This window comes from Lepidochelys kempii, chromosome 16 (genome assembly GCF_965140265.1).
Source record: "Lepidochelys kempii isolate rLepKem1 chromosome 16, rLepKem1.hap2, whole genome shotgun sequence".
Classification (NCBI taxonomy): Eukaryota; Metazoa; Chordata; order Testudines; family Cheloniidae; genus Lepidochelys; species Lepidochelys kempii.
This window is the reverse complement of record NC_133271.1, coordinates 5522519-5549548: the sequence shown is the minus strand read 5'-3', so window position 1 is coordinate 5549548 and position 27030 is coordinate 5522519. Positions and strand designations below refer to the sequence as shown.

Here is a 27030-nt window from a genome sequence, read left to right as displayed (position 1 = left end):
TGTTCTGCAGGGCCTGCTCTGGGGTGCAGTCCCATCACTCTCTGTTTTAGCATGCAGCACATCACAGCCTGACACAGGGATCTGACCAGTTGTGGCAGCTCCAACACACCATGACACTCAGGGACCTGAGTCATTTCCCAGTGTCAGTGACCTTCACACCGAGTGCTAGGGGACTGCTAATGGGCTGCTTCACCAAACCACCCCTTCCAAGAGCTACTATGGCTCTGTAAAAGGAAGTGGATGTTGTTTCCCTACCTGGCATTTGATGAACCATTACTGATGCTAGTGAAATTGACAATTTGGGTTCTGGTTGGTCTAGGTCTTAATCCTGCCTCAGTGTAGTGGATTGGACTGGATGATCTCTTCAGGTTCCTTCCAGACTTACATTTCTCTGATTCTATGATTTAAATGTATGGTTCCACCAGCAGTTATTCCAGGCCCATGTCATTAAAACACGGATGGTATCCTAGAATACTACTGGATACTGGAAAAATTCCCCATCCTTCTTTGAGGGCAGATTGTGATCTGTCCTTCTGTAGGTGTGCAGAGAAGGAAGTAGAGGAGAGGAGGGAAATGCAAGAAATTTCTCTCCTCTTGCCACAGCCAATACAAGGCCAGGGCATAGTAGCAGTCTCTGTGAGCAAGGACTGTTTGGTCTTTGCTTGCTCTGAGGGGCAACTCACCCAGCAAAGTGCAGGGAGAGGCCCAGCATACCACAGAAAGTGCCAGGCGGGGCTATGAGAATTCTTTTCTTCTCACACCTGAACAACATCATTAGTTCAAAGGCTCTGCAGGCCAAACTCTGCCATCAGTGACACCTGTACAACCCCATGGATTTCGCTAATTAACTGGAATTTAGCAAAAAATCCAGTTAATGCATGAGAAGGAACAGCTCCCTCTTCCAAAGCTGTGTTAGCTCTGCTGGGCTCCCAGGAGGGAAACGCAGTTCAAAACACTGTCACTAGAATCAGCAAAGCTGATTCTGGATATGTATATGCAGCCGCCTCCTGGAGAAGGGGTGATTTTTCAGAGAACGGCACTTTCAGTTCCCTGAGGTCTCTGGCCTCTCCCTTAGCAATGTCAGTTCTTGTGAAGGAAACTTCCCTCCCAACTTGTCTGTTTGCCAAAAGGTCTCTTTTCTTCACCACTTTCCAGAGTCCCCATGCCAGATCCAGCAGGTCACCAGTCAGGCTGAGCTGGCCTCACTCACATCTGTCACAGTAACCTTTCCATAGCCTGGAGCTCCAGAGCTTCCAGCCTTTAACTCTGCATTGATTTTTATGCTGAAAAAATAACTGTCTCTAGTGCACGTTAGTGCTGGAAAACAGTGCCTGACTGTCAGCTCTGGGTAGGGAGTTGACTTCATTTTTGTACAGACCAGATATACCCTGAGTGTTGGCACAGCAAGCTTCTCCCTTGCTGCCCCACTAATGACCTGGAACTCTGGAGCTTTCTGGCTTAGGCCCATAGTGCCAGGTGGGACTGAGCTGGGTTGAGACTTTGTTCTCATGCCCAAAGATGGATCAGACCCTTGGGAACTCTCTTTTACTGCAATGAAAAAAAGAGAAATCCCCAGGATCCTGCTCCTTGAATAATTATATAGTATTTGCTTTACAGATGCTCTTAGAGACACTCCCCTGGGATCAGAAGTGGGACCGCTAAACACTGAGGATGGAGTGGAGGTTAAGGATAATCTAGGCATGGCCCAATATCTAAACAAATACTTTGCCTCAATCTTTAATGAGGCTAATGAGGATCTTAGGGATAATGGTAGCATGACAAATGGGAATGAGGATATGGAGGTAGATATTACCACATCCGAGATAGAAGCAAAACTCAAACAGCTTAATGGGACTAAATTGGGGGGCCCAGATAATCTTCATTCAAGAATATTAAAGGCACTGGCACATGAAATTGCAAGCTCATTAGCAAGAATTTTTAACGAATCTGTAAACTCAGGGGTTGTACCGTATGACTGGAGAATTGCTAACATAGTTCCTATTTTTAAGAAAAGAAAAAAATGTGATCCGGGTAACTACAGGCCTGTTAGTTCGACATCTGTAGTATGCAAGGTCTTGGAAAAATTTTTGAAGGAGAAAGTAGTTAAAAACATTGAGGTCAATGGTAAATGGGACAAAATACAACATGGTTTTACAAAAGGTAGATTGTGCCAAACCAACCTGATCTCCTTCTTTGAGAAAGTAACAGATTTTGTAGACAAAGGAAACGCAGTAGGTCTAATTTACCTCGATTTCAGTAAGGTGTTTGATACGTTGTCACATGGGGAATTATTAGTTAAATTGGAAAAGATGGGGATTAATATGAAAATTGAAAGGTGGATAAGGAACTGGTTAAAGAGGAGACTACAGCAGGTCATACTGAAAGGTGAACTGTCAGGCTGGAGGGAGGTTACCAGTGGAGTTCCTCAGGGATTGGTTTTGGGACCAATCTTATTTAATCTTTTTTATTACGGACCTCAGCACAAAAAGTGGGAGTGTGCTAATAAAGTTTGCGGATGATACAAAGCTGGGAGGTATTGCCAATTTAGAGAAGGACCGGGATATCATACAGGAGGATCTGGATGACCTTGTAAACTAGAGTAATAGTAATAGGATGAAATTTAATAGTGAGAAGTGTAAGGTCATGCATTTAGGGATTAATAACAAAAATTTTAGTTATAAGCTGGGGACGCATCAATTAGAAGTAACAGAGGAGGAGGTCCCTTCTGACCTTAATATCTATGAATCAGCACCTCATAGTGCTAGACACTGTGTATCTAGTCACTGCCCCAAGGAGCTTGCAAATTTAGCATATGTTGAGTGACAAACATTAAGAGCTCACCTCATTCTTACGTTGGAAAGTCTCTTGGGAAGGTGCCAACTTTTTGTTAAGTGTATGTACAGCACATAGCAGAGTGAGGCCCTAAAACTGAACACTGATCAGGTTTTGGCTGATTGCTGCAAAATTCATAGCAGTTAGAGAGAGAAAAGACTCATGAGCCCATCATACCCATCCCCTGGCAGGAGAACATAGTCGATTCAACTGGACTACACTGGAGCTTTGATAAAAGGCCAAAGAGAAGAGAGAAGTCCCTAGGCCAGGGGTCGGCAGCCTTTCAGAAGAGGTGTGGCCCAGTCTTCATTTATTCACCTAATTTAAGATTTTGAGTGCCAGTCGTACATTTTAATGTTTTTAGAAGGCCTCTATCTATAAGTCTATATTATATAATTAAACTATTGTTGTATGTAAAGTAAATAAGGTTTTTAAAATGTTTAAGAAGCTTCATTTAAAATTAAATTAAAATGCAGATCTTATCAGTTGAAGTGAGCTGTAGCTCACGAAAGCTTATGCTCAAATAAATTGGTTAGTCTCTAAGGTGCCACAAGTACTCCTTTTCTTTTTATCAGTTTAGTGTGATCCTTGCCCTTGCTTTTCCTTGCTGCATTTTCCAATGTCTGGCATGTATTTGGATACTTTAAGCTGCACGCAGGCTTCTGAGTGATCAGAACCGGCTCCGAGAGGGACAGATTTCATGTGTGAAAATACCTGTTCACACAGGTATGTGGATCCAAATGCTGAAAGCATTGCAAACGCAATTTTCTTCATCTTCAAACAGTTAAATTTCGCTGGCAGGGACGTCCAGCAGGTCAGAATAGAGGCCCCATGATCTCTCTCGGTAGCTTCAAGTGCACTCTGCAGATCTCCAAACTTTGGTGCCCACAATTCTGAGCTTTTTAACTGAATGAGCTGCATTTCGAAATCTTCAACACCCATCCACTGAAATAGAGACAAATCCAAGCCCTGGTCTACACTACGAGTTTAGGTTGAATTTAGCAGCGTTAGATCCATTTAACCCTGCACCTGTCCACATAACAAAGCCATTTCTTTCGACTTAAAGGGCTCTTAAAATTGAGCCCTGACTCATGACATTTGAACGCATGGGTTTGGCAATGCTGGTTTTGCATTAGGATAATCTAGAGGTGTCATTACTGTTACTGTTGCATGAAAAGTCAGAGAGAGAAGAGAATGAAAATAGATCAAACCAATTCAGTGAAATGACTTTACAGTGTCTTTTAGCCACCAGGATGCTGGCATTTTCCAGCGTGTTAGCCAGCAAAAGGCTTTAAGAGGCTGCAGGCCAGATTCTGATCTCAATGATGTTAGTGTACATTTGAGTAGCTGAACTGGAGTCCATGCAGTTACTCTGGATTTTGACTTGTGTAGAAACTGGCTGTATGTGTGTATGTCTCCTCAGCATCCAGAGGATGGCGTAAAAAGCAAAACAAGGAGAGATATGATTCTTAGAATTACCAGTGAGCAGATGAAATAACAGAGCAATAGCAGCTGCTGAACAGCTTAGGGGACACTTAAGTGTTTTTGAGATGCAGCCTCATCCAAAATGGCTAGTTAGAGCCTTACGTGAGAGCGCAAATGCACAGTGCTAGATCATTCACCATCCCCCTTGCCTTCTTCTCTTGGGAGTCCTATTGTTTCTGTGCATGGAGGGGAAACTTTCCAAGCCCTGCATGAGGAATTTTGTGAGCAAGCAGGGTGAGTGATTTCAGTGGGAGCTGTGCCCCTAACTCTCTGCAAGACACATTGACATTTAAGCCTTCAGGTTTCACAGGGCCAGAGCCCTGTGCTGGTTTCTTAGCATCCCCTCTCAGACAAAATGGGGCTGCAGTGAAACCAGATGCAGAAGAGCTGACATTTTCTGGGACTCAGACTCTCCAGCTCTATGTTTTATATTCACTGTAGAGCAGATAAGAATACCAGGGTGTTGTGGGAAACAGGAAGACTTTATCTCTCATCCCATGCTGCTATCATAGCCTCTCTTTTTTTCCACTGGCCTGTTTGATATAAAAAGATACATATTAGGCGGAGGTGGCTTTGTGTTTGTGCATAGTGATTGAGCCTCTGATAGCTCCTTCTGCATGTGCCACAAAAGACCATGAAGTGTCTGGATCTCGCTAGAGTAAACTTATAGGCAGCTTTACAAACATCTCTTAAAAGCCCAGAGATATTTGGATTCAGACTGTAAGGGGCTGTCAGTACATTTCAGCTCCCCCATCCTTTCGTGGATGCAGGAGGCAAGCCTAGGTGGGGTATAGCAATCAGTTTTTGACCAGTTAATAAACCAATTTTAATACCTGCTAATATAGCAACTGAATTATAGCCCATCAGGTCTGTAAATATTGAAACCCTGCTTATATTCCCAAACAAAAATTGTTTACATACTTAAGATTGCTACAGTAAGTACTATCAGCATTTCATTACAGCTTAAAAAAGCCACCAAAACGTAACCATTAAGAAGAATGCAAATGCTAAATAAAGGTTACGTGTATAATGATTTGAATATCCTTACAAATTCATAAATTTGCCAACAAAAATCTAGACATGTGAACACTAATATTAGATGTCCAATAACAACCTTAATTCTGACTCTCTTTGTCCTTTATGTACCACAGTTGCTGAGTCTTCCAACAGCTATGGCATAGAACAGAAAGTCAGTTGCATAAGGATGATTAATAATGTAAGTCCCTGTATTATGGCCAAAGTTTTCAAATTTCAGTATCTAAAGTCAGGCAACTAAATCCATATTCAGTCACCCATAGCTTCCATTGAAATAAATTTTAACTGCAGGCACTAAGCACCTTAAAATGAGACCATTCTAATTAAGGTGGCTAGATATTAATTAATTATTATTATTATTACTGTGGTAGTACCTAGAAGGCCTGGTCATTGACAAAGACCCCAGTGTGCTAGGTGCTGTACAAACACAAAACAAAAAGATGGCCCCTGCCTCAGAGCACTTACAACCTAAGTGTAAGTAATGGGTGCCTAACTCTTCTGAGAATCCCAGCGTTAGATCCCTAACTTTGCACAGCCCAGGTTACAAGTTTTGACTAAAGATTCCCTGAAGGAACATGTCTTAGTTATGTATTAGGATTAGATCGCTAACAGCATTCTTTGTGTTATGAGCACATGTAATCCAACAGTCAGAATGTTAATCTGCAGCTAGATGTGTGTGCACTAGACCTGGGTATTGTTTACACCGTATGATGCAAGGCAGTTATAATTACAGTCACAGTGCATGGGATTGTGTTTTTAAGTCTTTTTCTTTTAGCTCGAGAGAGACTCAAGCCATATTTTGGTTCAGATCAGGACCCCACTGTATTCAACCCCAAAATTTGTGATTGTGTGTTCCGATAAACCTTCCATGTTTGTCCAGTCTCAGAGGTACTGGAGTGGGTTGGGTAAAACTAAACCTCATAAGTCAGGTTTACATTTACTAAACCAAAGTCAAGGGTGGTTCAGGGCATTTCATCCAGGCCAACAAAATACAGGGAGAGAAGTTCAGATGGAAGGTTCTGGCTTGGGCCCAGCTGTGATTTCAGCATTTATCCAATGAGGGGGATTACTTTGTTCTGCTGGCTTGTTGGCTGAGTGCACATCCTTCGGAAATTAACACCACAGAACAAGAATTTCTCATGAAAATAACAAATCATGCACAATATCACTGCTACAGAAATGAGTGCTCTGGTGTTAAGCAGCCCCAATCAATTCTGGACAACAATCAGGGATGGTTAATGCACACAGGGCTGGTTAACTGTATGGTTAATTCTAGCAAGGGCTGGTTAACCAGTTTGTGTGAATATTTGTCTGTCCAAATATAGATGATGTAACGTATGATATGGTTCTCATGCATTTGCTGGGTTTCTGTTTATGCCTTCCATCTTATGGGGCTTAGAAATCCCTTTATGTGTGCATGTATAACTCATGTTAACAATATCTACACACACATCCCACAGAAGAGCAGAGCCCTGAATTCCTTACAGCATCTTTAAAGTTAAGACAACACTTTATGGCGCCTGCCTCCCAAAAAGGTGCTACTTTGCGGGAAGGATGGAGACATCTGGACTTTGGGTCTGAACTTCAAAACCACCAAGAGGAACAGAGTCACTAAGGGGGAAAAAATATGATAAACATCCAGACCTGGAAGAGGAGAGGGGAGGGGAATCAAAGGGAGGGATTAGCCAGGGAGAAACTGAAGGTCATCTTCAGTGAGAAAGAAATGAGCTAACGCCAGCAGAGCCAGCTTTAAAAAAAATTTCTTGTGCGTCTCCACCTCCCGCAAAGTCCGATGAGCACAGCACCTTCTTTTGTGTCTCCTGTGACCCAGTAATTATGAGTGTGGGAACGAGGTCTATCAGGGTACCCTGCACGGTTCTTTGGGCCTTGGTATCTGACAAAAGAGAGAAAAAGTCTGGGGGGAAAAAGCCAATGTGAAAACAGTTCAAGCTTGAGTTTTTCGAAAGGAGGAGCAGGGCTGGGGAGACAGAGGGGTTGCTGGAATATTGCTTTGCTTTTAGCTCCTTCCTCTCACTTGCTTTTCCTTTTGGGGCAGTGTAGCAGGGTGGCTACCCCACTCCTAAAATAGAAGGGGTTAAAAGCAGCCCTGGAGAGGGCAGTGGCTGGGGCTGGCTGATTGGCCAGCTGGCCTGTATCGAAAGGCTGGGAGCCAGAGGCCCCAGGAGTCTCTCTCCAGGCTGGGAGAGAGCAGGGCCTGGCTGCCTGCCTGACAGGGTGGTGCCGTGCTGGGGAAGGAGCAGGCTGAGAGGGGGCGCTCCGGGCTGGCAACTCCCCAGGTTGTAGGGCCTGATCCAAGGCCCATAGAGGTATTGGGTGGCAGAGGACGGCAACAGGTCCAAACCCACTTGCCTTTAGTGAGTGGCCTTGTGTCTGCTCCAGGGAGCAGGGGCTTGGTGATGACTGGCAGTAGCTCAGACTGAGGCAAAGTGGGGATAGTGGGTTGGGGGTTCCCCAGGAAGGGGAGACCCAGAGGCAGAGTGTGCGGGTACTGCCAGGAGGCAGAACCCCAGAGAAAGGGGTACTGGGGTCTGTGAGGGACACAGGGGCTAGAGCTGTGCGGATCACCAGCCTGCAGAGGGCGCTCCAGGCTGGAAAAGAGCTTATTCCCAAAGACCAGCAGGAGGCGCCGCAGGGGTGAGTCTGCTCCTTTACAGGCAGAGATCAGAATTACAAATAGTAGAAATAGAGATCAGGTTTCCCTCCCCCTGACACATCCCAACAGAAGTCATTCCCAGAAGGTCTGACACTGCTCACCTCTCCTGGCACATCCATTAAACAGGGCCAGCACACCTCATACAAATTTAAAAGGCAGTTTTGCTCAACAACTCATTGTACACTTAAAACACAATTAAATGCATAGGTATGACATAAAATAGTAAACAAAAGGACATATTAAGTCAAAGAATCAAAGACGAATATAATCATATCCCAACACAGCTCAGTAATGCCAGGGAAGTCTGAGGAATACATAGAAATACAAAATGCTCCACATGGTAGTTGCTATGGTCACTAGGGTTGCCAACTTTCTAATCCCACAAAACTGAACACCCTGCCCTGCCCCTTTTCTGAGGCCCCACCCTCCGCTCACTCCATCCCCCCTCTCTTTGCCCTCAGCCCTTCACTCATTTTCATCAGGCTGAGGCAGGGGGTTGGGGTGTGAGCTCCAGGGTGGGGCCAGAGATGAGGGGTTCAGGGTGTGGGAAGGGGCTCTGGGCTGGGACAGGGGGTTGGGGGCAGGCTCTGGGGTGGGACCAGGGATGAGGAGTTTGGGGTGCAGGAGGGGACCCCGGGCTGGGGGGGTGGAGATGAGGGGTTTGGAGTATGGGAGGCAGCTGGGGTGTGGGAGGGTGTACAGGCTCTGGACTGGGGGTGCAGGCTCCAGAATGGGGCCAGAAATGAGGGGGTTCAGGGTGTGGGAGGGGGCTCCAGGCTGGGCCAGGGGGTTGGGGCACTGGGGGTGCAGGCTCCAGGAGGAAGTCTGGGTGTGGGTATGGGCAGGAATTGGGGTGTGGGAAGGGGTGCAGGCTCCAGAAGGGAGTTTGGGTGTGGGAGGGGGCTCAGGGCAGGGCTGGCGTGCAGGAGGGGTGAGGGGAGCAGGATCCGGGCTTACCTCAGGAGGCTCCACGGAAGCTGCGACATGTCCCTTGGCTCCTAGGCACGGCCAGGAGGCTCTGCATGCTGTCTCCGCCTGCAGGCACTGCCCCTCAGCTCCCATCGGTCATGGTTCCTGGCCAATGGGAGCTGCGGAGCCGGCACTCAGGGCAGGGGCAGCGCATGGAGCCCCCCCGGCTGTGCCTCCACCTAGGAGCACGTTGTCGCTTTCAGGGAACCACATGGAGCCCCATAAGGAGCCTGCCAGCCCCATCAACTGGACTTTTAACAGCCCAGGGTCCCTTTTTGACCGGGCGTTCCAATCAAAAACCGGACACCTGGCAACTCTAATTCTGAAGGTGCTTACGGGACTGGAACATCCAACTCCTATTCATTTAGTTTTCATAATCTCAGCTTCTCTCTGATAACTTCTAAAATGTATACATATAATACAAGGAACAAACTGGCATGATCCTTCTTGAAGCTGCCCACAATCTTAGGCCTTGATCCCACTCAGACTTGTGTCCTGCACAACTTTGTACATGGGAGCAGGCTCACTGAAGCCAAAGGCCCCACTCACGTGCACAAAGTTAACTGGGTGTTTTTGCAGGAGTGTCGCCCTGACAGTGAAACAGAATTTTACCACTGAAGACCTCAGTACCACAATTCAAAATCTGAACTAAAACCTTTCCTATCACACTCAGTAAAATTTGACTTTGACACTTAGGGTATGTCTACACTACCTGCCGGACTGGCGGGCAGTGATCGACCCAGCAGGGATTGATTTATCTCATCTAGTCTAGACACAATAAATGGACCCCCGAGTGCTCTCCCGTCGACTCCTGTACTCCAGCTCTGCAAACGGCGCAGGCGGAATCGATGGGGGAGCTGCAGTTGTCAACTCACCGCGGTGAAGATACCACGGTAAGTCGATCTAAGTAGGTCGACTTCTGCTATGTTATTCATGTAGCTGAAGTTGCATAACTTAGATCAATCCCCCCTCTCTAGTGTAGACCAGGGTTAGTAAAGAAACCAACTGCTGAAATGTAGCGAACATCCCAATTGAATACACCACATAACAAAACAACATTTTACATTTAGATACTGGTGCTAACACTTCCAAAGCATCTTCATGATATAAAAACAACGAGGAGTCCTTGTGGCACCTTAGAGACTAACGAATTTATCTGGGCATAAGCTTTCGTGGGCTAGAACCCACTTCATCAGATGTATGGAGTGGAAAATACAGGAGCAGGTATAAATACATGAAAAGATGTGAGTTGCCCTACCAAGTGTGAGGTCAGTCTAACGAGACAATTCAATTAACATGATGTAGAAGCCCGAGTCCCATTTCCAAAAATGACCTAAGCACTTAGGAACCTCATTTAAAGCCAATGGGACTCAGACTCTTCAGGCCCAGATTCTCAATGGGAATTAGGGGCCTAAATACCTTCGAGGATCTGGGTCCAAGGGCCAGATTTTCAAAGGTATTTAGGAGTGTAAAGATGCAGACAGGTGTCTAGTGGGATTTTCAGAAAGAACCTCAGCAAGTTCAGCACCTAACTCCCATCCTATCTTCATCTTTAGGTGCCTAAATGCCCTTGAAAATCTGGCTGTAAGTTATTTCTGCAAATGGGATTTAGGCTCTGTCTCTTTTATCCAAAAGGACCTAAGGGCGTGAGAACCAGCTGGAAGGTCAGAGTTAAGGTTGCCACTGGAATATGCTGTATGTGAGTTTTCACACATCTGCATTTTTAAAGAGAATGCAGGAGCTGCAAAGGCACGAGAAACTTTGGGGAGGATTTTCAAAGGGTTCAGCACTGGCCTAACTCTGTTTGACTCCAATGGGTGCACAGAGAGACCAACCCTGTGTCTATATAGTTTTAATTGATCATTTCCATATTTTTAATGCTTTAGATTTATCAGATGTAGCATTCATAGTATGTATTATTTTCTAGTGGGTAGATAACCTCCTCTAATATACTTACCACTAAGTTAAATAATTTTTTGGTCTAGAAAATGCCTTTAGAAATATTGGTGTAAAGGTATATTAAAAACAAAACAGACTCCTGCAAGCACTGGACTTTATCATATAAAACTGTATGTAGTGAAGTGTCCCAGTCTAGCTCTCACTCTGCCAAGGTGAAACCCAGCATACTTTCTTTTCCCATCTCCTCTCAGCAGACCCAGATGTGTGTCTGCAGGTTGATTTGAGGGTATAATTCCGAGTTCAGGACAGACCTGTGGATGAGCTAACTGCCTCGACTACCCACCCGTCTGAGATGCTAAGCATAGTCTCAGGCAGCTAGCCCCTGACACTGCTCTATTTTTAGTGCATTAGCTCAATCAGAGCTAGCACAGACCTGTCTCCTCGAGCTCCTCAGCTCAAAGTGTAGAGGTACCCAGCTATGCCACACAGACTGAGGGATGGGATTTTGAAGTGCATTAACCCCAGCTGTGACTAGGAGATGCAGATCCAACACTTCATACTTGATTTCAGCTAGGGAAGTCAGTAGCAATGAGGACAAGGCACAATGCAGCTCATGAAATCTTTTGTTCATATAGCCCTTTGTGACTGGAAGGCTCTTTCTCGTACAGATTGCTATGTCATTCTGGAAGTGCTTGTTGCAGCCCCATAGTTAAGCATGAGTTGAGTTTTCTACTTTCTGTTAGTATATTATGGCAGAACCTAGAGGCCTGGGCAGAGACATTGGTGTTGGTGCTCGTCTCCAATTAGCCCATGATGCCTGCCTCCATTGCCGACTTGGTACATTTTCAAACAAAGACCTTGGTGCTTTCTCCCATGCTACCCCAGGCTTGGGAGGTACTCCCTGTAAACCTCTGCAGCATGACCTCCTTAGCCACCTTCCAATCCCTCCTCAGAACTCTCCTTTGCCATGGCGCCTACATAAACCCTGACCATGGTTAGGCTGCTGGTGTGCAGAGGCCATTTCCTGTCACATGGACCAATCAGGCTCATTGGTTATTTGCATTCTCCCATCTGGTGTCTCTTGTCCTGTACTTAAACTATGAGCCCCTAGGGCAGGGACTGTCTCTTTGTATGTACTGCCCCATGGGGCACTGGGCCATGCCCAGGGCTCCTAGCTGGTACAGCAATAACAATCATAAACCTGTTGGGTCCTGTACAGACACAGAATGAGAGACTGTCCCTGCCCTAAAGAGCTTTCAATCTAAATAGACAAAGGGCAGGAGGAGAAACAGCAGCACCAAGGGGTGAAGTGATTTGCCCAAGGTCACACAGCAGATCAGCCACACATTAGGGAAGAGGGCTGATGCAATGCCCTCCACATCACTTAAGCTCTGGAAGTGGCCACGACAGCCAGTGTTAAAAAGTTAAAAAAAGTTAAAAACTTAAAAAGCTTAGGCTAGTATTAAAAAGCTTAATGTTCCAGGGGTGTTCCAGAGATGGACATGGAGAGGGGTTTAAATCCAGATTTACGTGGATCCAGTGACCAGGAACTGATCCAATCTGCTTGAAGGGGCTGTACCTACTCTTCCATCCCACAGGTTGGAAACAGTTGTGGGGGTGGCCTGTGCCTGGCCCCTGAGAAGTTTCCCTTCCTCAACTGCCCTGCACTTCCCTAGCATAGACTGCAAATGCGGGTGAAGTTAATTTCACCTTAACAACAAATGTTGGTAATTTTTCCTATTTTTAAAGAGCTTCCTTGGTTCATACTGGACTCTGTACAGGAGATTGTGATCGAGATCCCCACACCAAACTTCATTGCACTAGAAATACAGAGAGATGCAAAGGCCTTTTGATCACAGACACTCTCTGAAGAAGGAGCGATGTCACGGTCTGCAGCTCTGTAGGCCTGTCCTGGATTTCCTGCCACTGACTGGAGGAAAATCTCCATCCTGACACCTAACCTTCAAAATCTGGAAGTAAGAGAGATACGCATTTCATGATTTTTTTAAATAATCTGCTGCTAATGTAATCATTCTTCATAAAATTCCATAACACCCAGGCCTCATCAGAATTGGAGGGAAGGTTCCAAAAATCCGATTGCCATGGTTTTAGTAGCTGGTTTCTTTATCAAGAAATGGAAGTTACACTTTTCAATGCTACTGAAAGCCTTTGGTCCTCTCTAGTTCATCATTACAGCATCACAAGCTGGCCAAAACCCACCGCAGATCTTCCATTCTGAAAAACAGAAGACAAAGCCATTTGGAATGGAGCTGACAAACTTCTCCATAATCAATGGATTTATTCTTTTCCTTTCCACTGGATTTTGCCAATAGATGTTTGGGTATTCATTGAAAAACTGCACTCACTTAACTCTCCTTTGACTTGCCTAAACATTGTTTTATTATGTTTCCAAAGTAATAGCCGATGCCAAAATTAGAATAAGTGCCCTAAATGGATAGTAAGTTGTTTAATTTAGCATTTCAGCAAATGGGAACCATTCTTTATTACAGCTCCTAGGATAGCAGGAGAGTCATGTAACAGACCTAGGTGGTTAAATTAAAAACATCATCATATTTTAAATTCATCAGACGCCGTTTAGATCCCCAGAAATACAATACCACTCTTCAGTAAACAGGTGTGATCCAAAAGCAACTCTGAAGGGCCAGCTTTGGGGTGTATACACACCTCTTTAATGCTTTCCATGAACTTCCGTTAACTTCAAGTGATCCATAAAATAGATTGTTGATGTTTGTAGAGTGCTGTGACAATGTAACGTGCTGTGTAAGTGATAGGTATTATTTATTATTATTATTACTATCATGGGGGTATGGATCAGTGCTCATGTTGTACTCCCTGTCAGTACCCGGCCCATGCCGGGGAAGATAATGATCCAACCAGCGGACCAAATTTGGTGATGAATCCTGGCACATTGCACATATGCTATTTTACAGCCAAGACATCAGCCAGCTAACCTTTCTTCTGTCCAGCAAAAACAGCAAATACAGACCTAGCAACACAATTAGATAATTTCATACATTAATATGGCAGTTAAGTATAATCAAAAGAAACTCAGTGGCTAGAGAGTTTGGAGGAAAGTGACTAAGTAATCTGCATATAATCATAGAATATCAGGGTTGGAAGGGACCTCAGGAGGTCATCTAGTCCAAACCCCTGCTCAAAGCAGGACCTAATCCCCAACTAAATCATCCCAGTCAGGGCTTTGTTAAGCCTGACCTTAAAAACCTCTAAGGAAGGAGATTCCACCATCTCTCTAGGTAACCCATTCCAGTGCTTCACTGCCCTCCTAGTGAAAAAGTTTTTCCTAATATCCAACCTAAACCTCCCCTACTGCAATTTGAGACCATTACTCCTTGTTCTATCATCTGGTACCACTGAGAACAGCCTAGATCCATCCTCTTTGGAACCCCCTTTCAGGTAGTTGAAAGCAGCTATCAAATCCCCCCCTCATTCTTCTCTTCCGCAGACTAAACAATCCCAGTTCCCTCAGCCTCTCCTCAGAAGACATGTGTTCCAGTCCCCTAATCATTTTTGTTGCCCTCTGCTGGACTCTCTCCAATTTTTCCACATCCTTCTTGTAGTGTGGGGCCCAAAACTGGACACAGTACTCCAGATGAGGCCTCACCAATGTCAAATAGAGGGGGAACGATCACATCCCTCGATCTGCTGGCATTGCACCTACTTATACAGCCCAAAATGCCATTGGCCTTCTTGGCAACAAGGGCACACTGTTGACTCATATCCAGCTTCTCGTCCACTGTAACCCCTAGGTCCTTTTCTGCAGAACTGCTGCCTAGCCATTCGGTCCCTAGTCTGTAGTGGTGCATGGGATTCTTCCGTCCTAAATGCAGGACTCTGCACTTGTCTTTGTGGAACCTCATCTGATTTCTTTTGGCCCAATCCTCTAATTTGTCTAGGGCCCTCTGTATCCTATCCCTACCCTCCAGCGTATCTACCTCTCCTCCCAGTTTAGCCTCATCTGCAAACTTGCTGAGGGTGCAATCCATGTCATCCTCCAGATCATTAATGAAGATATTGAACAAAACCGGCCCCAGGACCGACCCTTGGGCACTCCACTTGATACCGGCTGCCAACTAGACATGGAGCCATTGATCACTCCCCGTTGAGCCCAACAATCTAGCCAGCTTTCTATCCACCTTATAGTCCATTCATCCAGCCCATACTTCTTTAACTTCCTGGCAAGAATACTATGGGAGACCGTGTCAAAAGCTTTGCTAAAGTCAAGGAATAACACAGCCACTGCAGTTCCATAGTAGTTACTTGTTTGAAAGTGAATGGCATTTGGACATTTGCAATATTTCTAATTCGTGTAGTTAGAACAGTTAGTGCATCACTTGAGTAATTATCTCAAGTTGCAGTGGGGAAGGTTTAGGTTGGATATTAGGAAAAACTTTTTCACTAGGAGGGTGGTGAAGCACTGGAATGCATTACCTAGGGAGGTGGTAGAATCTCCTTCCTTAGAAGTTTTTAAGGTCAGGCTTGACAAAGCCCTGGCTGGGATGATGTAATTGGGGACTGGTCCTGCTTTGAGCAGGGGGTTGGACTAGATGACCTCCTGAGGTCCCTTCCAACCCTGATATTCTATGATTCTATGATCACCTGCTTCTGCAATGTGGGCATAGCACAGGGCAGCACACAGCTCCAATCTGATTTAACAGGAGCACGCATTCTGTGGGCCTTATTGCACATAATTCATGACTTGGAATTTAATTCCTCTCTAAAGGCCACCCTTTTCTACTGGTGTCCCACCATGTGGGACCTACTGTTCAGGAGTAGTCAGGTTTGGCATTTACCTATTCTGAAACTTGAAATCTGGTCTTTTCCCCCCATTCACATAAACAGCATGGTGGAGAGTGCAGTTCACTGGCCTGCTTCTCCCATGAACATCTTTGGGCTTTCTTCTATGCCGGTCCTTGCACATGAAACACCTTCCCTGAACTAATCCACATGGGCACCCCCCTCTCTTTCCATTCTTGGTCACTTCATGTACCTTGATACAAACTATGTTGCAAGTATTTTGGGGACAGACTGTTTCTTCTTGTGTGTCTGCACTGCACCCAGCACAATCACTGGTAATTTTAAAATCATGATGGAATGTTTTTCTGAAAGATCTGCTCTGAATCAAACAGGAATTATTTCAGGAAAGTTCCCTGGCCTGTGCTATGCAGGAGGTCAAACCAGATGATCACAGTGGTCCCTTTTGGAATCTAGGAATCTATCCTGGAGCTTGGGTATTGTGGCTACACAGACAAAAGTAACAGTAATAAATGTCTTTCAGATTTCTGTCTGTAACAGAGTGGTACAGACATGGCCTTTCTCTATCCCAGTGGCCACGATTAGAAGAGCAGACTCTAAGGAAACACAGCCATGGTCCATCTTGCTTTTTCTGTAGTAAATCTATGTGCCTCTTAATGTTTTCCCATCATGACTTTCAATTCCCCTGAAGAGTTAACTTCAGGCTCATTTTGAAGCCCCAAACTATCTGTTTACTTCATCTCATATATGGTTACTAATTCCATCATTCTAAGAGTTGACCATGATGAGAACAAGTGGAACGATCAAGAAGCAAATTAAAAATAGCCAGCATGTGGCACTGTGTCAAGGGTTCATGTTTAGATTTTTTTTTATTCCAAGTTTCTTTGATAAAATATTTTCCCATGCTGAAAAACACTTGGAATGTCCCCTTCAGAATGGCATTCCTGATGGATGAGCCAGGCGCTCAACAGATTGCATGCCAGCAGAATTGTATTCCCCATGCTCCAGAATTCTCACTCCCACATGCACACCTTAGAGCTGAGAAAGTTGTATATTAATATGTACTAGATAGGATGGATACGTCTTATGGTAAGAATGCCATTTTGGAAATAAATGGTAAAGGAAGGATGATGGTCTTGTAGTTAATGCATTGGACTGAGAACCACAAGATCTGAGTTCTGTTCTTGCCTCCACCACTGACTTCTAGCTGGCTTAGGGGGAGATTTTCAAAGGTACAAATGCCTTTCACTTTCAATAGAAGTTGGGTGCTTAATAGTCCTTTTTCCCTTTCAAAATATCCACCTCAGTTTCTCTGTGCCACAGTTTCCAATTTTCTGCTTGTATGTTGTATTCCTTTCTCCCATACTTTGTCTGTCTTGTCTGCTTTAGACTGCAAGTTCTTTGGGGTAGGGCTATCTCTTCCTGTGTGGGTTTACAGCACCCAGCACAATGTGATCCCATCTTGGGTGGGGCCAAAGCTGGTCAAATTTTTTTTCTGTGAAAAATGTTGAACAAAAATAGTTTCATTTGAAATTTTGTATTTTTCAAGTGGAAATTTTGAAACAAAACAAAAGTTGGGTTTTGATTCCTTTGAAATAATCTTTTTTAAAAACAGAAAACTGATTTTTTTTATTCTGAATTTGTTTCCACCCCCTTTTGCCCTAGAATAAATGATCTCTAGGGTTCAGCTTTTTCAATCCACTTTTTCTTTTTTTCATCTTTCCTTTTCCCACTCAGTAACTTTTCAACACTTCTCCAACTTGGGAAAAGTTACAGAGTGGCAAAGTGATAGCATTTCACTTTGAGAAGTTATTGAGTGGGAAAAGGAAAAATTAAAACTAGAAAAAAGTGGGGAAAACACTCCCAACCCTAAAGATTGAATGTCTTTCATTCTACCGTGTTAGGTAACAAATAAGGAAAAAAGAGTGGAAAACACATTCAAAATTTCTAAATTTAGAAAAAAATTGGTTTAAAAAAACAAAATAAAACAAACATTTCATTTGAAATTTAATAAAACAAAAATTTTGTTTGCTTTGTTTATCAATTTCCCATAGGGGAAAAAATGTCAGTTTCCTATGGAAAAAGTTTTTCATGAAACCCCATTTTTCAGCAGGAAAAAATTTTGGTCAAAACATTTTAACCACTTCTACCAGGGCCAGTAGTTACTGTAATATAAATAGGAAATAATAAGCCATAAAGCAATGCTCCTCTTCTGTACATGAGCGAATACACTTCCATTACAAGAACCCTTCTTTTTTTTCCCATTGGTGTAGATCCTTTTGACATAATTCAACCCCATTATTCACTAGACTTTTTGTTTGTTTTCTAATATTTTCATTCAAGGATTGCCATTGAAAAATCAGCTCTTGCCAACAGTTGCCACTTAGTAGTTTATGAAAACCTGCAGCTTCCCCCTACACTGAGACCAGAAAATAGCTGTGGCCTCTCAGACATCACTGTGCAGCCATTGTTGGTGAACTGACTTTTAAATGGTGACCACTGTGATTTTAAGTGAATTTAGTGCTGGATTGATAGGTTTTATTGTCACAACATTCTCTCTCTCCCCATCTGCCTCCGCTATCACTGTCCTACCTCTGTCCCTGTGATGTGACATTCCATATTCCTTATGAAAATATGCTTATGATATAACTGAGATGTACTTTATGCAAGATGGCTCATGTGAGATATCATTGGAAATGGTATGATTTACTGAATGCGATTATCCAGTCTGTATCCCTGTATCATTTCTGTATCTGAAGTTAGGAATATGTATCTCTATTTCAACTGTGCTACTTTGGGTGATGCCCACTGCTAACACTTTAGGTACAACAATGGAAAAGACAGACAGGGCAGATGGCCGACCAGCGAGGACAACAGACTGTGAAAAGCTTGGCCTTCCTGTGGATACTCCATACTGCCACGTGGATGCTGTGATACTACAGGGTCAGGTGGTCTTGTCACCTGACACTGAACATTACTTGGGACTTCTTGTAACCTTCCACTGAAGGGAGGGGGGTCAAGTCTGAGAAACAAAGGATTCCCGTCTTATGTAAATCCTATTTAAGGGTGGGGAGGAAGGCAAATGGGACTCCTCCTCTCCATGACCTGTCTGCCCAAGAAGAAAGACTGCAAAAGCCAACTGAAGGGAACGTAAGGGCAGGGAGTCCAGACTGAGACAGGGGTCCAGTCTGAAAAGGAATAACTGGAGCTCTGAACCACAGAAACTTTGCAACCCACCTGCAACAATGTCTAGGATGAGAAATACTATTTGTAACCAATTTCTTTAGTGAAACTAGCTTAGTTTGCATGTTTGATTTCATTTGCTTAGCATTCTGCTTTGTTCTGTTTGTTGTCCCTTTTACTACTTAAAATCTGCACCTTTTATAATTAATAACATTTGTTTTGTTTATTATTAAACCCAGTTTCTGTAATTTCTAATGGGGGGGGGGGGGAGAAGTGTGCACACCTCTCTCCACATTGAGGGAGGGGGCAAATTTCATAAAACCTTTGAGTATGTAGCCCTTAAAAGGAGCAAGCACCAGAGTGTTGGAGCAAGTCCCTTAAGATGAGTCGTCCCAGAGCTGATCTACAGCTGGGTGTGGACCTGCCTGTGTGTGTGTGTTAGAGGAGGCTTTAATAGCCTGGCTCAGCAAGACAGGTTAAAGGGGGCCCGTGCTGGCAGAACATGTAGACTCAGTGGTATCTCAGCATATCAGGTGGCTTCGCCAGGGGCATAACCTGTCACATTCCCCTTCTCCTACCTGTCTCAGATCTCTGTCTCACTCATATTCTCCCTGCATAGTCTCCTGTCTTCCGTGTGAACCATTGCCAATAAATTTCCCTACTTCTCTCTGCTGCTCTCCCGCCCCCTTATGCTCCCTCCTGCATCACCTTACACATATTCCCCCCCGCACCCACCATTTATTCACTTGCTCCTTACAGTTCCCTTCATAGAATCATAGAATATCAGGGTTGGAAGGGACCTCAGGAGGTCATCTAGTCCAACCCCCTGCTCAAAGCAGGACCAATCCCCAACTAAATCATCCTACCCAGGGCTTTCTCAAGCCTGACCTTAAAAATTTCGAAGGCAGGAGATTCCACCACCTCCCTAGGTAACACATCCCAGTGTTTCACCACCCTCCTAGTGAAAAAGTTTTTCCTAATATCCAACCTAACCCTCCCCCACTGCAACTTGAGACCATTACTCCTTGTTCTGTCATCAGCTCCCACTGAGAACAGTCTAGATCCATCCTCTTTGGAACCCCCTTTCAGGTAGTTGAAAGCAGCTATCAAATCCCCCCTCATTCTTCTCTTCCGCACACTAAACAATCCCAGTTCCCTCAGCCTCTCCCCAGAAGTCATGTGTTCCAATCCCCTAATCATTTTTGTTGCCCTCCGCTGGACTCTCTCCAATTTTTCCACATCCTTCTTGTAGTGTGGGGCCCAAAACTGGACACAGTACTCCAGATGAGGCCTCACCAATGTCAAATAGAGGGGAATGATCACATCCCTCGATCTGCTGGCAATGCCCCATCATATACATCCCAAAATGCCATTGGCCTTCTTGGCAACAACGGCACACTGTTGACTCATATCCAGCTTCTCGTCCACTGTAACCCCTAGGTCCTTTTCTGCAGAACTGCTGCCTAGCCATTCGGTCCCTAGTCTGTAGCGGTGCATTGGATTCTTCCATCCTAAGTGCAGGACTCTGCCCTTGTCCTTGTTGAACCTCATCAGATTTCTTTTGGCCCAATTCTCCAATTTGTCTAGGGCCCTCTGTATCATATCCCTACCCTCCAGCGTATCTACCTGTCCTCCCAGTTTAGTCTCATCAGCAAACTTGCTGAGGGTGCAATCCACACCATCCTCCAGATCATTAATGAAGATATTGAACAAAACCGGCCCCAGGACCGACCCTTGGGGCACTCCACTTGACACCGGCTGCCAACTAGACATGGAGCCATTGATCAATACCCGTTGAGCCCGACAATCTAGCTAACTTTCTATCCACCTTATAATCCATTCATTCAGTCCATATTTCTTTAACTTGCTGGCAAGAATACTGTGAGAGACAGTGTCAAAAGCTTTGCTAAAGTCAAGGAACAACACGTCCACTGCTTTCCCTTCATCCACAGAGCCAGCTATCTTGTCATAGAAGGCAATTAGATTAGTCAGGCATGACTTGCCCTTGGTGAATCCATGCTGACTCTTCCTGATCACTTTCTTCTCCTCTAAGTGCTTCGGAATTGATTCCTTGAGGACCTGCTCCATGATTTTTCCAGGGACTGAGGTGAGGCTGACTGGCCTGTAGTTCCCAGGATCCTCCTCCTTCCCTTTTTTAAAGATGGGCACTACATTAGCCTTGCTCCTTACAGTGCCCTTCTCTGCCTCCTGACAGCATCGAGGCTGCCATCTTCCCTTGGCTTCACTCCCACTGGGACATTAAGAGATGGAGGCCATCTTTGCTAAGGGCAGCCTAAACGTCCTTCAGTCCAGGTTGTAGGCAAATGGCAGTCATGCAGACAGCCTTACTCGGCATTAGTTTCTGCAGACAAGATTTTATGCCTCTACTTCTGCTGCAGGCAAAACAGTGTGCTGTCAAGAATGGCAAAATCATGCTTAACCATAAACATTTCTTTTAAAAAAATCATTGTATTAGATCTATCCAAGATTCGCCTCTGCAAATTTTTGTGTAGAGCATATTGTCTTAAAGGTACACACAGGAAATAAAACATGAGAAAGCCTGATGAATACCAGTCAGACACCAATACCAAACACTTTCAATTAAACATTTTTAACACCAAACCAAACAAAAATGACAAAGGAAACTCGGGGACTTGAAAACTAAAATTGTGTGAAAGTTCACGATCAAAAATGTCATTTACATGATTTATATTCCGTGTTAAGCTAACTTCGGAACACAACTTCCATAGTATGTAGCCATGACTAGCACCCCCAGGTATACACACAAGCAGGGATGTGTGCATGTATGTGCATAAGATTTTCCTTTTCTGTGGAACATGGTAAGCAACCAATTCCAGATGGCAGCTTCTGCTTCTAATAGTAAGCCTCTGGTCCCGCTGCAGACTTCCCTCCTTCCCTCAACTGCCCACCCACAGAAACAAATGTCCTCATTCAGCTGGCCTGTTACCATGACAGAGGTAACTCTCAAACACAGAGCTGGCATTTATCTTGAATGGGAAAGGGCCAAATTCTACCCTTATTTCCATCTGTTCAAACACCACTGAACTGTGGCAGAATCTGGCCCTAAGTTAGAGCAGCCTGAGGGTCTGCGCCAGCCTTGGAGAAGGACTCTGTCAGGAGAAAAGCCATCCTCCCACTAGAGAGATTTATGCTTCTTTTGTCATGGGACATGTTACCATTAACCCCCACCCGCCAAAAAAAAATCAAAAAGGGAGGTTAGCCTTTCTGGTGGGAACACTGTACAAGCTAAGTAAGTTTCCCTTAGGGAATGGCACTAAAATATCGGAAGAAGGGGGGGGGGGGGAGAAGAGGGGAAAGAATAAAAATTAAAAAGGCTGCGTAATCCTCCTGGGAAAAGAGCACTTTCAACTGCATTTGTGAGCTAGTCCATCTAATTGTCACAGTTCAGAATAGTTCAGATTAACATGCAGGGGGAAGAGCAAACTGCTTTCACAGTATTTCTGTCACAGCCTTATTTCAAAAATTGGAGCCATACTATCCTATTCACATCAATGGAAGTTCAGAGCCTGGACTGAGGGCAGGGGATGGCCTTTGAAAGAAGAAAGGCTATGGTAATGGCCAAAGGTTCAGAGTCCTCTCCAGTGTGTGAGCATGCACAGCTGTGCATCTTAGAAAAACAGCTCCTGCTTTTGCATACAGATTCTGGGCATTACACACAGGGCCCTACATGGAGTTTGTCTTCCATGTTTCAGAATACAGTGATCCCAAAGACAAGTGTTTCAAAAAGCACTGAAGACATGGCAGACCTGGGAACAGAATCGAGGAATCTGGACCCCAAGCCTCAAGTTGTAATCACTGGACAACACTTCCTGCATTTATATTGCACTTTTTGTTGCATTACAAGTGCAAGGCCCCTAGGTGACATTCCAAGTCACAAGTATGTAGGGACAAAATGAGAAAGGCCAAGGCACAAAATGACATTAAACTAGCTAGAGATATAAAGGGTAACAAGAAAACATTCTACAAATACATTAGAAGCAAGAAGATGACCAAGGACAGGGTAGGCCCATTACTCAATGAGGGAGAACACATAATAATAGAATATGGAAATGGCAGACGTGCTAAATAATTTTTTTGTTTCAGTTTTCATCAAAAATGTTAGTAGTGCTTGGATGTTTAACATAGTGAATGCCAGTGAAAATAAGGTAGGCTCTGAGGCTAAAATAGGGAAAGAACAAGTCAAAAATTACTTCGACAAATTAGATGTCTTCAAGTCACAGAGCCTGATGAAATACATTCTAGAATACTCTAGGAGCTGACTGAGGAGAGATACTGAGCCATTAGCAATTATCTTAGAAAAGTAATGGAAGACGGGAAAGATTCCAGAGGGCTGGAAAAGGGCAAATCTAGTGCCCATTTATAAAAAGGGGATAACCCAGGAATTACAGACCTGTCAGCTTAACTTCAGTACCTAGAAAGATAATAGAGCAAAAATTTAAGCAATCAATTTGCATCCACCTAGAAGATAATAAGGTGATAAGTAACAGTCAGCATGGATTTGTCAAGAACAAACAATGTCAAACCAACCTAGAATCATAGAATATCAGGGTTGGAAGGGACCTCAGGAGGTCATCTAGTCCAACCCCCTGCTCAAAGCAGGACCAATCCCCAACTAAATCATCCCCACCCAGGGCTTTCTCAAGCCTGACCTTAAAAACTTCTAAGGAAGGAGATTCCACGACCTCCCTAGCTAACGCATTCCACTGCTTCACCACCCTCCTAGTGAAAAAGTTTTTCCTAATATTCAACTTAAACCTCCCCCACTGCAATTTGAGACCATTACTCCTCATTCTGTCATCTGCCACTACTGAGAACAGTCTAGATCCATCCTCTTTGGAACCCCCTTTCAGGTAGTTGAAAGCAGCTATCAAATCCCCCCTCATTCTTCTCTTCCGTAGACTAAACATTCCCAGTTCCCTCACCCTCTCCTCAGAAGTCATGTGTTCCAGTCCCCTAATCATTTTTGTTGCCCTCTGCTGGATTCTCTCCAATTTTTCCACATCCTTCTTGTAGTGTGGGACCCAAAACTGGACACAGTACTCTAGATGAGGCCCCACCAGTGTCGAATAGAGAGGAACGATCACATCCCTCGATCTGCTGGCACTGCCCCTACTTATACAGCCCAAAATGCCATTGGCCTTCTTGGCAACAAGGGCACACTGTTGACTCATATCCAGATTCTCATCCACTGTAACCCCCAGGTCCTTTTCTGCAGAACTGCTGCCTAGCCATTCGGTCCCCAGACTGTAGTGGTGCATGGGATCATTCCGTCCTAAGTGCAGGACTCTGCCCTTGTCCTTGTTGAACCTCATCAGATTTCTCACTGATTAGGCCTCAACTGGAGTACCTCAACTGGAGTATTGTGTCCAGTTCTGGGTGCCACATTTCAGGAAAGATGGGGACATATAGGAGAAAGTCTCCATCATTGGAGATTTTTAAGAGCAGGTTAGACAAATACCTGTCAGGAATGGTCTAGACCAGTGGTTCCCAAACTTGTTCCGCCGGTTGTGCAGGGAAAGCCCCTGGCAGGCCGGGCCAGTTTGTTTACCTGCCGCGTCCGCAGGTTCAGCCGATCGCAGCTCCTAGCGGCCGCGGTTCGCTGCTCCAGGCCAATGGGAGCTGCTGGAAGTGGCGGACAGTTATGTCCCTCGGCCCATGCTCCATCCAGCAGCTCCCATTAGCCTGGGGCAGTGAACCGCAGCCACTGGGAGCCGTGATTGGTCAAACCTGCGGACGCGGCAGGTAAACAAACCTGCCCGGCCTGCCAGGGGCTTTCCCTACAGAAGCGGCGGAACAAGTTTGGGAACCACTGTCCAGATAATACTTAGTCCTGCCATGAGTGCAGGAGACTGGACGAGATGACCTTGCAAGGTTCCTTCCAGTCCTATGATTCTATGATTGTGCTCTGCTGTATGTGATGTGTGTGCACGAGAATGTGTGTAAGCTTCTTGACTTGTGCTGGAAGCAGTTGATGAACTGAAACATGAGAACTGAATACACTAATTTTAGCCTTCATAGCTACTATTGTAATCACTGACCAGAAAATGATGCATCCGCTTTTAAAATATCTAAATGAGGAGAGGTTCCACTCTTCGGTTCACAACTTGAAGGAGTGATTCTGGGATGCAGTCTGAGAGACTAGGTGTAGCTTGGATCATGCAGAGAAGAATGTCAGAGTCTTACTGAATTCATCATCTGGACCCATGGAAAAGAAGCCCTTGAGGAATTCCACCATGATTTCAACAGTTTCCATCCCACCATTAACTTTAGCCTGGACCAGTCCACACAAGAGATCCACTTCCTGGACACTACGGTGCTAATAAGCAATGGCCACGTAAACACCACCCTATACCGGAACCCTACTGACCGCTATACTTACTTACATGCCTCCAGCTTTCCTCCAGACCACACCATTGATGTAGACCATGATCCATTGTCTACAGCCAAGCTCTACGATACAACCACATTTGCTCCAACCCCTCAGACAGAGACAAACACCTACAAGATCTCTATCAAGAGTTTTTACAACTACAATACCCACCTGCTGAAGTGAAGAAACAGCCTGACAGAGCCAGAAGAGTACCCAGAAGTTACCTACTACAGGACAGGCCAAACAAAGAAAATAACAGAACGCCACTAGCCGTTACCTTCAGCCCCCAACTAAAACCTCTCCAACACATCATCAAGGATATACAACCTATCCTGAAGGACGACCCATCACTCTCACAGATCTTGGGAGACAGGCCAGTCCTTGCTTACAGACAGCCCCACAACCTGAAGCAAATACTCACCAGGAACCACACACCACACAACAAAAACACTGACCCAGGAACCTATCCTTGAAACAAAGGCAGTTAGCCAACTGTCTCCACATACCTATTCAGGGGACACCATCATAGGGCCTAATCACATCAGCCACACTATCAGAGGCTCGTTCACCTGCACATCTACCAATGTGATATATGCGATCATGTGCCAGCAATGCCCCTCTGCCAGGTACATTGGCAAAACCGGACAGTCTCTACGTAAAAGAATAAATGGACACAAATCAGACGTCAAGAATTATAACATTCAAAAACCAGTCAGAGAACACTTCAATCTCTCTTGTCACGCGATTACAGACCTAAAAGTGGCAATTCTTCAACAAAAAAACTTCACAAACAGACTCAAATGAGAGACTGCTGAATTGGAATTAATTTGCAAACTGGACACCATTAAATTAGGCTTGAATAAAGACTGGGAGTGGATGTGTCATTATACAAAGTAAAACTATTTCCCCATGTTTATTCCCCCCCACCCCCCTCACACACACAATGTTCCTCACACGTTCTTGTCAACTGCTGGAAATAGCTCACCTTGAATATCACTACAAAATGTTTTTTTCTCTCTCCTGCTGGTAATAGCTCACCTTACCTGATCACTCTCGTTACCGTGTGTATGGTAACGCCCATTGTTCCATGTTCTCTGTGTATATAAAATCCCCCTACTGTATTTTCCACTGCATGCATCCGATGAAGTGAGCTGTAGCTCACAAAAGCTTATGCTCAAATAAATTTGTTCGTCTCTAAGGTGTCACAAGTCCTCCTTTTCTTTTTGTGAATTCCTGTAGACTCACAAACAAGGACAAAGCCTCCGTTTTCTCTAGGATGCTTTTCCTCCCTTCCCCAGTAGCGGGACTGTCACACAGCTCAGCCTTTCCTCTCATCCTCCTGAATTCAATCTTCCTATAAAGAAATATTTCCATAGGTGTGGATGGCAAGTCTAATGACACTGACAATCAGAGAACCATAGAATCGTAGGACTGGAAGGAACCTTGAGAGGTCTTCTAGTCCAGTCCCCTGCACTCAAGGCAAGACTACATTTTATCTAGACCAGTGGTTCTCAAAGCTGGTCTCCCGCTTGTTCAGGGAAAGCCGCTGGTGGGCCAGACCGGTTTGTTTACCTGCTGCATGTGCAGGTTCAGCCGATCGCCGCTCCCACTGGTCGCAGTTCACTGCTCCAGGCCAATGGGGGCTGCGGGAAGCAGCGCGGCCCAAGGGGCGTGCTGGCCGCCCTTCCCACAGCCCCCATTGGCCTGGAGCAGTGAACCGTAGCCAGCGGGAGCTGTGATCAACTGA

The 27030-nt window shown here is 44.9% G+C and overlaps 1 protein-coding gene across 11 annotated transcripts in view; it reads right to left on the bottom strand.

Moving 5' to 3' along the window:
• The window catches only part of EXD3 (exonuclease 3'-5' domain containing 3), a 616706-nt gene that overhangs the window by 199287 nt on the left and 390389 nt on the right, over positions 1-27030 (bottom strand). The window contains exon 20 of one of the 11 annotated variants that reach the window (XM_073314584.1): positions 13055-13129. The exons of the other annotated variants lie outside the window; for them this stretch is intronic. Coding sequence (XP_073170685.1) covers positions 13085-13129 — 45 coding nt within the window. The 3' untranslated portion in view covers positions 13055-13084. Of the gene's footprint in view, positions 1-13054; positions 13130-27030 lie in introns of those variants that run through there. 11 annotated transcript variants of the gene reach the window in all.